The 15,726-nt window shown below is 40.3% G+C and overlaps 1 protein-coding gene across 1 annotated transcript in view; it reads left to right on the top strand.

Annotated features, from left to right (window-relative positions):
- WDR12 (WD repeat domain 12) overlaps window positions 1-15,726 on the top strand; it is a 34,635-nt gene that overhangs the window by 2,036 nt on the left and 16,873 nt on the right. Inside the window, 4 exon segments of the mRNA NM_001301706.1 lie at window positions 2,285-2,379; window positions 9,834-9,928; window positions 11,615-11,721; window positions 14,729-14,844. Of these exon segments, the coding sequence (NP_001288635.1) occupies window positions 2,285-2,379; window positions 9,834-9,928; window positions 11,615-11,721; window positions 14,729-14,844 (413 nt within the window).

Genomic DNA, 15,726 nt, shown 5'->3' with positions numbered 1-15,726 from the left:
TTGTTGATTGACATGAAGTTGTAAGAGATAATAGGCCACAGTGTTTTAACCCCTGAAATGAATGGATACATGTCATATGTGTGTTTGAATTTAGGCCCACCAAAAGGTTAAAAAACGTAGAAATTAAAATTCTTTGCAGGGCGCTGTGGCTTATGTCTGTAATCCCAGCAGTTTGGGAGGCCGAGGAAGGCAAATTGCTTATCTCAGAAGTTTGAGACCAGCCTGAGCAACACGGTGAATCAGGAGTTTGAGACCAGCCTGAGCAACATGGTGAAACCCCGTCTCTACCAAAAATATAAAAACTTAGCCAGGCATGGTGGTGCCCACCTGTGGTCCCAGCTACTTGAGAGGTTGAGGTGGGAGGATCGCTTGAGCCTGAGAGGCAGAGGTTGCAGTGAGCCAGGATCAGTTCAACTGTACTCCAGCCTGGCAAACATAGTGAGACTCTGTCTCAAAAAAAAAAATAAATAAATAAAATTCTTGCTTTTTCTTTTTGCTTAATATTTTGGTCAGTAAAATGGTGTGGTGGGGGGCTAATATAATTGTCACACACACAAGAATATACATATATGTGAATTATATACATAAATGTATAGCTATAGCCTTATTGCTTAAAGTATGGTTTGAGGATCATCAGCACCATATTTGCAGAGTTGTGCAACCATCAATTTTAGAACATTTTTCATCATCCTTGAGCTGTTTATTAAATAATACCCTCAGCCCTAGGCAACCACTGATCTGCTTTCTAGCTCTGTAACTTTATCTCTTCTGGACATTTTGTATAAATGGAATCATATAATGTGATCTTTTGTGACTGGCTTCTTTCACTTACTATGATTTTTAAAAAATAGTTTAATTATGTCATAGTATATATTAGCACTTCATTCCTTTTTATGGCCAAATAATAGGCCATTAAATGGATGTACCATGTTTTTCCATTCATCAGCTGATGGGCATTTAGGTTGTTTATACCTTTTATCTATTATGAATAGTTGTTATGTGAACACTCATGTACAAGTTTTCGTGTGGATGTATGTTTTCATTTATCTTGCATATATACTTAGAAGTGGAGTTTTTGGGTCAGATGTAATTGCATGTTTGACTTTTTGAGGAACTGCCAGACTGTTTTCCAAACCAACTGCACCATTTTACATTACTGCCAGCAATAATCAGGGTTCCAGTTGCTCCCTATTTTCACTGACACTTGTTATTAGCTGTCTTTTTAATTATAGCACCCTAGTGGATGTGAAATTATATTTCATTGTGTTTGATTGGCATTTCCCAGATGACTAGTGATGAGCGTTTTCATGTCCCTATTTGGCCATTTAAAAAATTGTGTTGTCTTTTTATTATTGAGTTGTAAGTGTGCTTAATATAGTTTAGATACAAGTTCCTTATCAGACACATGATTTGCTAATATTTTCTCACAGTCTCTCTTATAAGAGTCTCCTAATCTGCCTCCTGTCATGTGTTCCTCTGTTTCAGTGTCCACTGTGCAGCCAGAAACATCTAACTAAATAAAATCTGATGATATTTCTAATTTGCACTGCTATGATAGTTCTTCATTGCCTGCAAAAAAAAAAAGTGAAAATGATTTCACATGATATTTAAAGCATTCCATGTGTATCTCTTTAGCCTTTGGTCACTTTAGAGCAAAATCAGACTTTCTGGAAATGGCTGGTTGGGCAGTTTAACAACTCCTAGCTATTGTTTTGATGTTCTCCCTGCTTTCCTGCACACTGCTTCTTCCAGCCTACCCTTCCCTCACCTGGCAAAAACTCACTTCTCTTTTGAGACAGGGTCTTGCCGTGTCACCCAGGCTGGAGTGCAGTGCAGTGGTGTGATCTCAGCTCACTACAACCTCCACCTCCTGGGCTCAGGCAGTCCTCCCACTTCAGCCTCCCAAGTAGCTGGGACTACAGGCACATGACACCATGCCTGGCTAATCACTTTTCTAAATGTAGCTTAACAGTTATCTTTTTTGTGCATCCTTTCAGGCTCTGCTCCCCTGCCCTCCTTTTCTATGGTTAAAATGACCTGTGATGTCTTTGTTCTCTTTATACATGTCACCTAATGACGTTGTTCTTATATGACTTCATTCTATTTGATTACCAGACTTCAGCTTCTTCTTAGAACAGAGATCATGTTTTAATTCATTTTTGTTTACAACATGTAGCAAAATGTCTGGAATTTATTTACCCAATAAATGTATGTTGAATTCGTAAAAGCATATTTGTTCAAATATCTGTAGACTTGATCTTGACATATCATTTCCTTTTTATAGATATGCTGTAGATGATGTTCCCTTCTCAATCCCTGCCGCCTCTGAAATTGCTGACCTTAGTAACATCATCAATAAACTACTAAAGGACAGAAATGGTGGGTATATATATGCTTAGGAGAGGACACAATGCCACTGATTACTCTAAAATGCATTACGTTTTTAGTTCCTTTTTTGGCCTTATGATACTGTATGAATTTTGTAATGGTAAAATTTGTAAGTTATAAAGTACAGGTGCTTCTGCTGGATAATACTGTAAATACTGCTTTGAAAGAAAAGTTTTCAGGAAAAAATGTTTCTGTTTAACCTGTTTTTAAGGCAATGTGGATATATGGTGGTTGTAGTTAAGGAATAAAGATTTTGGTATAAAGTTGTAATATAGAGGTAATCAAGACATTGTTCTACAGAGGACTGAGTTATGTAGGCATAAAGCAAGCGTTTTAGTGCTTAGGCCCCACCTGCTAATGAAGCACAAAGCAAAATGACAATATCAGTATTTGAGTGTTTAGTGTAATATCAAAATGCCAGTATGAATACCAGTATTTTATTTTTTGTGTCCAGAATTCATTTTAAAAAAGGGTATAACAAAACACACAAGAATATAAAACATTTAAAAGATACAAATATTAAGTATATACTGTTGTACTAATATATTTACCCATTAAGTTAATATGAACAATGTATGTAAAAATATAAATGAAATCAGATTGGCTATGAGTTAATAATTATTGAAGTTTGTAGTCCCAGCACTTTGGGAGGCCGAGGCGGGTGGATCACGAGGTCAGGAGTTTGAGATCAGCCTGACCAACATGGTGAAACCCCATCTCAACCTAAAAATACAAAAATCAGCTGGGCGTGGTGGCACATGCCTGTAATCCCAGCTACTCAAGAGGCTGAGGCAGGAGAATAGCTTGAACCTGGGAGGCGGAGGTTGCAGTGAGCCAAGATCGTGCCATTGCACTCCAGCCTGGGTGACAGAGGGAATCTCAAAAAAAAAAAAAAAAAGAAAAAATTGTTAAAGTTTGTTGATAGGTGTAAGGAGGCTCCTTATATTATTTTCTGTATCTCATTGTAGTTTTGATTGATATTTCTGAACTTTTCCATATGTATGAAATTTTCTATAATAAAATATTTTTTAAAAAGTAAAGAAACATTGCATAAAATAGAGAAAATTTAAACATGAAACATTAAGCAATTCTCCTGCCTCAGCCTCCAGAGTAGCTGAGATTACAGGTGCCCGCTACCACTCCTGGCTAATTTTTTGTATTTTTAGTAGAAATGGGGTTTCACCATGTTGGCGAGGCTGGTCTTAAACTCCTGACCTGAGGTGATCCACCCTCCTGGGCCTCCCAAAGTGCTGGGATTACATGTGTGAAGCCACCATGCTAGCCAGAGGCAAGTGTATTTTTATGCAGACATTTCCAATGCTGCAGAGCTCTTCTGACTCTACCCTAGTTGGAGGAATGGGGAGGTAAGAGTTATACACTAATGTGTAGTATTTTCCCCATCTTCATCTTCAAATAATCACATAAGTTTTTTGTGAAATTTGAGATGATGTTTTCAAGCAACTTTATTGGCTTGGGGTGGGGGAGGAGGAGACAGGGTCTGCAATATTTTTATTGCTAGCAAGTTACCGTTCAGTATTCAATATTCAAGTATATTTACATAGCATTTCCTGTTAATTCTTGTCTTTGTTTTCATCATGGATATATAGAGATTCCGCTGCATAGTTACCTTTATGAATTTCAAAACTGTTATATAGTCTGTTTGTTGAAAAAGTCTTTGAACTAGAATAAGAAATACTCTTTTTAATTTTTGTAGGTACATGGTAGGTGTATCTATTTTTGAGGTACATTACATATTTTGATACAGGCATATAAGGTGTAATAATCACATCAGGGTAAATGAGATATCCATTACCTCAAGCATTTATCCTTTGTGTTACAAACAATCCAGTTATACTCTTTGTTATTTTTAAATGTATAATTAAATTATTGACTATGGTCACCCGGTTGTGCTATCAAATACTAGATCTTATTTATTCTTTCAATTTTTTGTACCCATTAACCATCCATTCCCACTTGACTCTCATTTCCCCCACTACCCTTCTCAGCGTCTGGTAACTATCCTTCTACTCTGTATCTCCGTGAGTTCAATTGTTTTAATTTTTAGCTCCCACAAATAAGTGAGAATATGCAAAGTTTGTTTTCTGTGCCTGGCCTATATCACTGAACATAATGACCTCCAATTCTACCCATGTTGTTGCAAGTGACAGGATTTCATTCTTTTTTATGGCTGAATAGTACTCCATTATGTAGAAGTACTGATATCCTGATTTCTTTACTTTTGAGTATATACCTAGCAGTGCTATTGCTGGATCATGTGGTAGCTCTATTTTTAGTTTTTTCAGGAATCTCCAAACTGTTCTCCATAGTGGTTGTACTAATTTACATCCCCACGAAGGTTTATGAGGGGTCCCTTTTCTCCGTATCCTCACCAGCATTTGTTATTGCCTGACTTTTAAATAAAAGCCATTTAGGCCGGGCGTGGTGGCTCACACCTGTAATTCCAGCTCTTTGGGAGGCTGAGGTGAGTGGATCACAAAGTCATGAATTCGAGACCAGACTGGCCAACATGGTAAAACCCCATCTCTACTAAAAATTCAAAAATTAGCTGGGTGTGGTGGCAGGTGCCTGTAATCCCAGCTACTCGGGAGGCTGAGGCAGGAGAATTGCTTGAACCCGGGAGGTGGAGGTGCAGTGAACCGAGCTCATGCCACTGCACTCCAGCCTGGGTGACAGAGCAGGACTCTGTCTTATGGGGGGAGGGGGGAAGCCATTTTAACTGGGGTGAAATGATATCTCATTGTAGTTTTTATATTTCACTGATGATCAATGACGGTAAGCACCTTTTCATATGCCTGTTTGCCATTTGAATGTTTTCTTTTGAGAAATGTATGTTCAAACCTTTTGCCCAACTTTTAATCAGATTATTAAATTTTTTCCGACAGAGTTTTTTGAGCTCCTTATATATTCTGGTTATTAATCCCTTGTCAGATGGGTAGTTGGCAAATAATTACTCCCATTCTGTGGGTTGTCTCTTCACTTTGTTAATTATTTCCTTTGCTGTGCTTTTTAACCTGAGGGGATCCCATTTGTCCTTTTCTGCTTTGATTGCCTGTGCTTGTGTGGTATTACTCAAGAAATTTTTGCCCAGACCACTGTCCTGGGGAGTTTCCCCAATGTTTTATTGTATTAGTTTCATAGTTTGAGGTCTTAGAAATATTTAAGTCTTTAATACCTTTTGTTCTGATTTTTGTATATGGCAAGAGATAGGGGTCTAGTTTCATTTTTTTGCATATAGATACCTAGTTTTCCCAGCACCATTATTGAAGAGACTGTTCCCCAGTGTAGGTTTGAATTCACTGTAGATGTGTGGATTTGTTTTGGCTTCTCTATTCTGTTCCATTGGTGTATGTGTCTGTTTTTATGCCAGTACCATGCTGTTTTGGTTACTATAGGTCTGTAGTATAATTTGAAGTCAGGTAATGTGATTCCTCCAGGTTTGTTCTTTTTGCTTAAGATAGCTTTGGCTATTCTGGGTCTTTTGTGGTTCCATGTAAATTTTAGGGTTTTGTTTTTTTTTTTCTGTGAAGAATGTCATTGGTATTTTGATAAGGATTACATTGAATCTGTAGGTTGCTTTGGGTACTATGGACATTTTAACAATGTTAATTCTTCCAATCCATGATCCTGGAATATCTTTCCATTTTTTTGTGTCCTTTTCAATTTCTTTTTTTCTTTTTCTTTTCTTTTCTTTTCTTTTCTTTTTTTTTTTTTTGAGACGGAGTTTCACTCTTGTTGCCCAGGTTGCAGTGCAATCACGTAATCTCAGCTCACTGCAACCTCCACCTCCTGGGTTCAAGGGATTCTCCTTGAGGAGCTACTCAGCCTCCTGAGTAGCTGGGATTACAGGTGCCTGCCACCACGCCCAGCTAATTTTTGTATTTTTAGTAGAGACTTGGTTTCACCATGTTGGCCAGGCTGGTCGCGAACTCCTGACCTCAGGTGATCCACCCACCTCAGGCTCCCAAAGTTCTTGGATTACAGGCATGAGCCACTGCATGCAGCCCTCTTCAATGTCTTTCATCAATGTTTTATAGTTTTTGTTGTAGAGATCTTTCACTTCTTTGGTTAATTCCTAGGTATTTTATTTGTGGATTCTGTAAGTAGAAATACTTTCTTGGCCGGGCGCGGTGGCTCAAACCTGTAATCCCAGCACTTTGGGAGGCCAAGATGGGCGGATCACGAGGTCAGGAGATCGAGACCATCCTGGCTAATACGGTGAAACCCCGTCTCTACTAAAAAATACAAAAAACTAGCCGGGCGAGGTGGCGGGCGCCTGTAGTCCCAGCTACTCGGGAGGCTGAGGCAGGAGAATGGCGTAAACCCGGGAGGCGGAGCTTGCAGTGAGCCGAGATCCGGCCACTGCACTCCAGCCTGGGTGACAGAGTGAGACTCCGTCTCAAAAAAAAAAAAAAAACAAACTTTCTTGATTTCTTTTTCTGATTGTTCGCTGTTAGCATATAGAAACGCTACTGATTTTTGTATCATGCAACTTTACTGAATTTATCAGTCCTAATTGGTTTTTGGTAAAATAAAGATTATACCAAATATAAGATTATATCATTGATTTTCCCAAATACAAGATCAAATCATCTGCAAACAAGGATAATGTGACTTCTTCCTCTCCAATTTGGATGCCCTTCCTTCCTTCCTTCCTTCCTTCCTTCCTTCCTTCCTTCCTTCCTTCCTTCCTTCCTTCCTCTCTTCCTCCCTTCCTCCCTTCCTCCCTTCCTCCCTTCCTCCCTTCCTCCCTTCCTTCCTTTCCCTCCCCTCCCTTCCTCTCCCTCCCCTCCCTTCCTCTCCCCTCCTTCCCCTCCCCTCCTTCCTATCTGATTGCTCTAGCTAGGACTTCCATTGCTGTGTTGAATAACAGTGGTGAAAGTGGGCATCCTTATCATGTTCCAGATGTTAGAGGAAAGGCTTTCAGTTTTTTTCCCCATTTAGTATGGGGGTCTATTATATATGACTTTTATTATGTTGAAGTATGTTTTCTATACCCAGTTTTTTGAGGGCTTTTATCATGAAAGGATGTTGAATTTTATCAAATGCTTTTTCAGCATCAATTGAAGTGATCATATGCTTTTTGTCTTTCATTCTGTTGATATGATGTATATATTAGGGTTCTTTAGAGGGACAGGACTAATAGAATAGATGTATACATGAAAGAGTTTGCTTTTTTGTTTGTTTGTTTGTTTTGAGACTCTCTGTCACCCAGGCTAGGGTGTAATGGCACAATCTCGGCTCACTGCAACTTCTGCCTCCCAGGTTCAAGCAAGTCTCCTGCTTCAGCCTCCCGAGTAGCTGGGAGTACAGGCACATGCCACCAAACCTGGCTGGCTAATTTTTGTATTTTTAGTAGAGACGGGGTTTCACCATGCTGGCCAGGCTGGTCTCGAACTCCTGACCTCATGAGGCCGCCCACCTTGGCCTCCCAAAATACTGGGATTATAGGCGTGAACCACTGTGCCCAGCCAAAAGGGAGTTTATCAAGGAGTATTGACTCACACAATCACAAGGTGAAGTCCCACAATAGGCTGTCTGCAAGCTGAGGAGCAAGGAAGCCAGTCCCAGTCCCAAAACCTCAAAAGTAGGGAAGCCGGCAGTGCAGCCTTCAGTCTGTGGCCGAAGACCTGAGAGTCCCAGCAAACCACTGGTCCAAGAATCCAAAAGCTGAAGAACTTGGAGTCCAATGTTTGAGGGCAGGAAGCATCCAGCACAGGAGTAAGATAAAGGCCTGAAGACTCATCCAGGCCAGACTAATCCTTCCATATTCCTCTGCCTCTATTTATCCTAGCCATGCCAGCAGCTGATTAGATGGTACCTACCCAGATTGAGGGTAGGTCTGCCTCTCCCATTCCACTGACTCAAATGTTCATCTCCTTTGGCATCACCCTCACAGACACATGTAGGAACAATACTTGCATCCTTCAATCGAATGAAGTTGACACTCAGTGATAACCATCACAGTGTATTACATTGATTTGTGTATGTTGAACTATTCTTGCATCCCTGGGATAAATCTTACTTGATCATGATGATCTTTTTAATGTGTTGTTGAATTTGGTTTGCAAGTATTTTGTTGAGGAAAGAATTATTCCTGTAAGAGAAGCTTTGCAATTCCAGTATGTTACCCAAATAGTTGCTTATTTTTCTAAACATTATACACTGAACATTATTCCTTTTGTATGGACTGTTACCATATTGCAACTCCAAAAGAAATAATGAATATAAGTACAGTAGTTATTCTCAGTAGCTGTTAATCCTGATAATTAGATAAAAGACAAGGAGCATTATAGTGGATAGAATCAGACTGATATAATCTGAGCCCTCAGATGGGTCTTAGTATCTTAAAAAGAGGTGGGTGGATCACCTGAGGTCCGGAGTTCGAGACCAGACTGACCAACATGGAGAAATCCTGTCTCTACTAAAAATACAAAATCAGCTGGGCGTGGTGGCGCATGCCTGTAATCAGAGGCTGAGGCAGGAGAATGGCTTGAACCTGGCAGGTGGAGGTTGCTGTGAGCCGAGATCGCACCATTGCACTCCATCCTGAGCAACAAGAGTGAAACTCTGTCTCAAAAAAAAAAAAGAGAGAGAGAGAGAGACACAACCAGATCCTATTTGCATCCTGATGGGATGTAATAGGAAATAGACAATACTGTCTATGAATATTCTTGCAAAAAAAAAAAAAAACCTGAAATCTAGCCAGGCATTTACCATTTACCTCTGACTAGTTTATAGGATATTTGTGTGATAAAGAAACATGTTAAAGGACACCTTGGAGATGGAGTCAACAAAACCCAGAACGTATGAAATGTAACAAAACAGATGAACCACTTTCATCAACAAATACATGGCAAGGAGAAAAAGAAGGAGGAACTGTTAAAGATTAAAAGAAACATTAATAAAATATAATGTATGGATTATGGATGCTGATTTTTGAAAGCTCACTGTAAAAGAACTTTGACTATTTGATATTAGAAGGAATGATTGTTAAATTTTAAAATATTGTGACTAATTTTTTAAGTCCTTATATTTTAGAGATACATACTAAAGTATTTACAGATGAAATGATGTAATTTCTGAGATTTACTTCAAAATAAACCAGCCGGGGAATGGAGGGAGGAATATAGATGATGTTCCATTAGTTGGTAGATGTCAAAATGGGCAATAGTGATGGGATCCATTGTTATTTCTACTTTCGGATATGTTTGAAATAATAAAAGTTTTTTAAACCAAAATACAACAACAACAATAAAAAGATATTATACTAACAGAACAAAGTATTTCTGATCTTAAAAATTACAGAGAAACTCAGAGGCCACACTGGGATAATTGGTACCTGTTTGTTTTGGGAGTTCTCATATACCTCTGCCAGTATTACCTCAGATATTAAGAGCAATAATTTTGTTATATATTTTCCTCAGAGTTCCACAAACATGTGGAGTTTGATTTCCTTATTAAGGGCCAGTTTCTGCGAATGCCCTTGATCAAACACGTGGAACTGGAGAACATCTCATCAGTAAGTTCAAATACTTGCCTTCTGTATTTCACTTAAGGCATTATTGGCTTAAACTCCTTTTAAAATCACACTGAATCTATCTTTAGTAGCAATGATTCTTTTTAATATATTGAATATATATATTGTGTGTGTTATATATTGTGTGTATATTATGAGTGTATACTGAATATATATCGTGGGTGTATATATATATGTATATTCCTGTATGTTCTGTTTTGAAGCCCTCTTTTTTTGTGAGAGTGTTTTATTCAAGAAATAAATGAACACATTCTTTATATATGTGGAAAAACTGGCAAGAAAGGGAATAGCAAATATGTGTATACAAATACTGGTGCACAAAATAACTAGGCACATATAAAAACTGTGGATTAAGCTATTATTTTTCCCTTCCTCTTATTTTCAAAGTTTCCTTATATTGCTTTTATGATTAAAAATATAACTTGGCCGGGCGCGGTGGCTCAAGCCTGTAATCCCAGCACTTTGGGAGGCCGAGACGGGCGGATCACTAGGTCAGGAGATTGAGACCATCCTGGCTAACACGGTGAAACCCCATCTCTACTAAAAAAAAATACAAAAACTAGCCGGGCGAGGTGGCGGGCGCCTGTAGTCCCAGCTACTCAGGAGGCTGAGACAGGAGAATGGCCCGAACCCGGGAGGCGGAGCTTGCAGTGAGCTGAGATCTGGCCACTGCACTCCGGCCTGGGCGACAGAGCGAGACTCCGTCTCAAAAAAAAAATATATATATATATATAGTTGTTGCTTGTTTTGTGATTTTTAAAAATTGTGGTAAAATATACATAACATAAAATTTAGAGTTTTAACCATTCTCAGGTATACAATTCAGTGGCATTAGGTACATTTACAATATTGTGCAACCATCACCATTTTCCAGAATTGTTTCCTTATCCTGAACAGAAGACCTGTACCCATTAAACAATATGCTTTTATTCTTAATTTTAATGTTTTCTTATATCTTCTTTTTTTTTTTTTCTGAGACAGAGTCTCCATCTGTTGCCCAGGCTAGAGTGCAGTGGCACAGTCTTGGCTCACTGAAACCTCTGCCTCCTGGGTGCAAGTGATTCTTGCGCCTCAGCCTCCCAGGCAGCGGAATTACAGGCATCCACCACCACGCCTGGCTAATTTTTGTATTTTCAGTAGAGATGGAGTTTCGCCATGTTGGCCAGGCACATCTTGAACTCCTGACCTCAGGTGATCCGCCCGCCTCAGCCTCCCAAAGTTCTGGGATTACGGGTGTGAGCCACTGCACCTGGCCTAAGGCTTTCTTATATTCTTTTTCCCCCTGTTTTCAGCATAAGTTTTACAAGGCCATTAGTATTTCTTCCTTTTAAATTTTTTGTTAGGAGACAGGTCTTGCTTTGTTGCCTGGGCTGGACTTGAACTCCTAGGCTTAAGCAGTCCTCCTGCCCCAGATTTCCTAATGTTTATAGGTAGGACTACGGGTGTGAGCCACCATGCCAAGCTATTATTTCCTAATAATCACTCTTAGCTTACTGTTAGGTCAAATAAAGTTCTTGACTTTTTGAATGGCTCCAAATTTGCTGAGTTATGAAGGGGACTAATATGAAGGATATGAAGGAGATATATTAAATTGGGGTTCTTTATCTTCATAATGTAGTATTTTAAAACTGTACCATCTGACTTGTTGCTGGTTTCTCTTGTGACTAGGAAGAAGTTGTGGAAATAGAATACGTGGAGAAGTATACTGCACCCCAGCCAGAGCAATGCATGTTCCATGATGACTGGATCAGTTCAATTAAAGGGGCAGAGGAATGGTATTGCCAGATTAATGCTCTTCTCTTTTTTCATTTACCTCCTTCAGTCTTTTTAAATCCATATATAAATATTTTTCTGTGATTTACTGTTATTTGTAAATTAATTTTGTGATCTCTATATCAGTGGCCACGCCAAACAGAAAGATCTTTGCACTCAGTGTCTTCAAGAAGAAACAGGTGGTCGGGCACGGTGGCTCACACCTGTAATCCCAACACTTTGGGAGGCTGAGGCGGGTGGATTATGAAGTCGGGAGATTGAGACCATCCTGGCTAACATGGTGAAACCCCGACTCTACTAAAAAAATACAAAAAATTAGCCGGGCATGGTGGCAAGTGCCTGTAGTCCTAGCTACTCGGGAGGCTGAGGCAGGAGAATGGCATGAACCTGGGAAGTGGAGCTTGCAGTGAGCCAAGATGGCCCCACTGTACTCCAGCCTGGGCGACAGAACGAGGCTCCGTCTCAAAAAAAAAGAAACAGGTATTTATTAATGGATACTCTGTTCTGTTCAAGATGTAATAGTAACAATTACTGTTGTCTTTTTTTTTTTTTTTTTTTTTTAAACGGGTTCTCCTTCTGTTGCCCAGGCTGGTTTCAAACTCCTGGGCTCAAGCAGTCCTACTGCCTCAGCCTCCTGAATAGATGGGATTTCTCTACACCTATCTATGTTTGTCTTCTGAATAAGTCGTGTATCTTAGAGCATTTAATTTATTTGGTTTGATTATGTTGCTTTTAAGACCAAGGATATAGTTTGTTTCATAGAGGAAAAAAGTAACCTTTATAGCCATAGATCTCCTGGCCTAATACCATAAAGATGCATAGCATGCTCTTTTAGGGCTAGAAAGAGCAGACTGTACTCAAGAAAGAAGGTATAGATATCTCAGGGCAAATCCTCACTGGCCTTGCGTTTAGGAAAACACCTCAAGAGTAGATTATAGTAGGAGCTTACTTCTTTCAGAGAACATCTCCCTGGAGTTATTACATAAAGTTATGTTTCTACTAGTTTTAGTTTAAATGGTTTTCACTGGTTGAGTACAAAGTACTTCAGGTTGACAGCCAGGCGCGTGACTCACGCCTGTAATCACAGCACTTTGGGAGCCTAAGGCAGGTAGACCACTTGAGATCGGAAGTTTGAGACCAGCCTGGCCAACATATTGAAACCTGTCTCTACTAAAAATATAAAAAATTAGCCGGGTATGGTGGTCCATGCCCGGAGTCCCAGTTATTTGGGAGGCTGAGGCAGGAGAAGCACTTGAACCCAGGAGGCAGAGGTTACAGTGAGCTGAGATCACGCCACTGCCCTGCAGCCTGGGTAACAGAGCAAGACTGTCTCAAAAAAAAAAAAAAAAAAAAAGAGCACTACAGGTTGGGTATTCCTTATCTGGAAATGTTTGGTACCAGAAGTGTTTTGGATTTAGGATTTTTTTTTGGGGGGGGGTAGTTTTGCAGTATTAACATATACATAGTGAAATATCTTAGGGACGTGATCCAAGTCTAAACATGAAATTCATTTATGTTCCATATATAGCTTATATACCTAGCCCAAAAGTAATTTTATATTATGTATATATAATATATAATATATATATTTTATATATTTTTTATATATATATGTATTTTTTTTTAAACGGAGTCTCGCTCTGTCGCCCAGGCTGGAGTGCAGTGGTGCGATCTCAGATCACTGCAAGGTCTGCCTTCCGGGTTCAGGCCATTCTCCTGCCTCAGCCTCCCGAGTAGCTGGGAGTCTAGGCACCCGCCACCACGCCTGGCTAATTTTGTTTTTGTATATTTAGTAGAGACGGGGTTTCACCATGTTAGCCAGGATGGTCTCGATCTCCTGACCTCGTGAATCATCCGCCTCAGCCTCCTAAAGTACTGGGATTACAGGCGTGAGCCACCACGTCCGGCCAATTTTATACAATGTTTTTAATAATTTTGTGCCTGAATCAAAATTTTGACTGCATTTTGACTACAGCCTGTCATTATGAAGTCAAGTGTGAAATTTTCTACTTGTGGTGTCATGTTGGTGCTCAAAAAGTTTTGGATTTTGGAGAATTTTGGATTTATTTTCAGATTAGGGATGCTCAACCTGTGTTAGGGCCTACAAGTAATTTGCGTAGCTTTTGTGAGAGTTGTATTATTTACAACAATATAAAAATGAAATCGGCCAGGCGCAGTGGTTCACGCTTGTAATCCTGGCACTTTCGGAGGCCGAGGCGGGTGGATCACAAAGTCAGGAGTTCGAGACCAGCCTGGCCAACACAGTGAAACCCCGTCTCTACTAAAAATACAAAAAAAATTAGCGGGGCGTGGTGGTTGGTGGGTGCCTGTAATCCCAGCTATTCAGGAGGCTAAGGCAGTAGAATCTCTTGAACCTGGGAGGCAGAGGTGGCAGTGAGCCAAAATTGCGCCACTGCATTCCAGCCTGGGTGACAGAGCTAGATTCCATCTCAAAAAAAAAAAAAAAAAAGGAAATCTAGGATTTGCCAGGTATTATTATTATTTTTATTTATTTATTTATTTTGAGACGGAATCTCGCTCTGTTGCCCAGGCTGGAGTGCAGTGGTGCAATCTCGGCTCACTGCAAGCTCCACCTCCCAGGTTCACGCCATTCTCCTGCCTCAGCCTCCTGAGTAGCTGGGACTACAGGCACCTGCCACCACGCCCAGCTAATTTTTTGTATTTTTAGTAGAGACAGGGTTTTCACCGTGTTAGCCAGGATGGTCTCGATCTCCTGACCTCGTGATCCACCCGTCTCGGCCTCCCAAAGTGCTGGGATTACAGGATTGAGCCGCCACGCCCAGTCATGCCAGGTATTATTTTTAGGAGGTTGAGAAACATCAAGTGATCTGATCTAGTGTGTTTTGAAATCTCAATCTTCATATCAAAGAAGAGTTTAAAAGTATACTCCTCAAAGTTACTTTGTCATTGCCATAGAAACAAAATTCATTTTCAGGGTTTGAAAAAAACTGCTTTTTCTGTTTCATAAGATTTCTTTTCTCTTCATAGGATCTTGACTGGTTCTTATGATAAGACTTCTCGGATCTGGTCCTTGGAAGGAAAGTCAATAATGACAATTGTGGGACATACGGATGTTGTAAAAGATGTGGCCTGGGTGAAAAAAGGTTAGGACATTTTCCTTACACTTTGAGGAATCCTAGATAGAGATTTGGAAATAAGCCATTTTTGGTGCTGGGGAAGAATGGGGAGTGGGTAGAAGCATCTCATACCTCAGTTATTATGAGGTCTTTCAAAAAATATAGTGTTCAAGAAGAAAAAGATTATATAAAAATTCATAAATTGTTAGAAGTGAATATTTATTAAAATTGCATCAGATAATATACATTTTCAAGTTAATTTTTTTTTTTTTTTTTTTTTTTTGAGACGGAGTCTCGCTCTGTCGCCCAGGCTGGAGTGCAGTGGCCAGATCTCAGCTCACTGCAAGCTCCGCCTCCCGGGTTCCCACCATTCTCCTGCCTCAGCCTCCCGAGTAGCTGGGACCACAGGCGCCGCCACCTCGCCCGGCTAATTTTTTGTGTTTTTAGTAGAGACGGGGTTTCGCCGTGTTAGCCAGGATGGTCTCGATCTCCTGACCTTGTGATCCGCCCGTCTCGGCCTCCCAAAGTGCTGGGATTACAGGCTTGAGCCACCGCGCCTGGCCTCAAGTTAATATTGAGTGTATTACATTCATCTATTTTCTTCTTGTTTGTTTGTTTTGAGATGGAGTCTCGCTCTGTCACCCAGGCTAGCATGCAGTGGCATGATCTCGGCTCACTGCAACCTCCGCCTCCCAGGATCAAGCGGTTCTCCTGCCTCAGCCTCCCGAGTAGCTGGGACTACAGGCGCCTACCACCACGCCCGGCTAATTTTTGTATTTTTAGTAGAGATGGGGTTTCACCATGTTGGCCAGGCTGGTCTCAAACTCCTGACCTCGTGATCCACCCGCCTCAGCTTCCCAAAGTGCTGGGACAGGCTTGAGCCACCGCGCCTGGCCTGTTTGTTTTTTG

This window comes from Macaca mulatta, chromosome 12, assembly GCF_049350105.2.
Source record: "Macaca mulatta isolate MMU2019108-1 chromosome 12, T2T-MMU8v2.0, whole genome shotgun sequence".
Taxonomy (NCBI): Eukaryota; Metazoa; Chordata; class Mammalia; order Primates; family Cercopithecidae; genus Macaca; species Macaca mulatta.
This window is presented reverse-complemented; position numbering and strand designations above follow the sequence as displayed.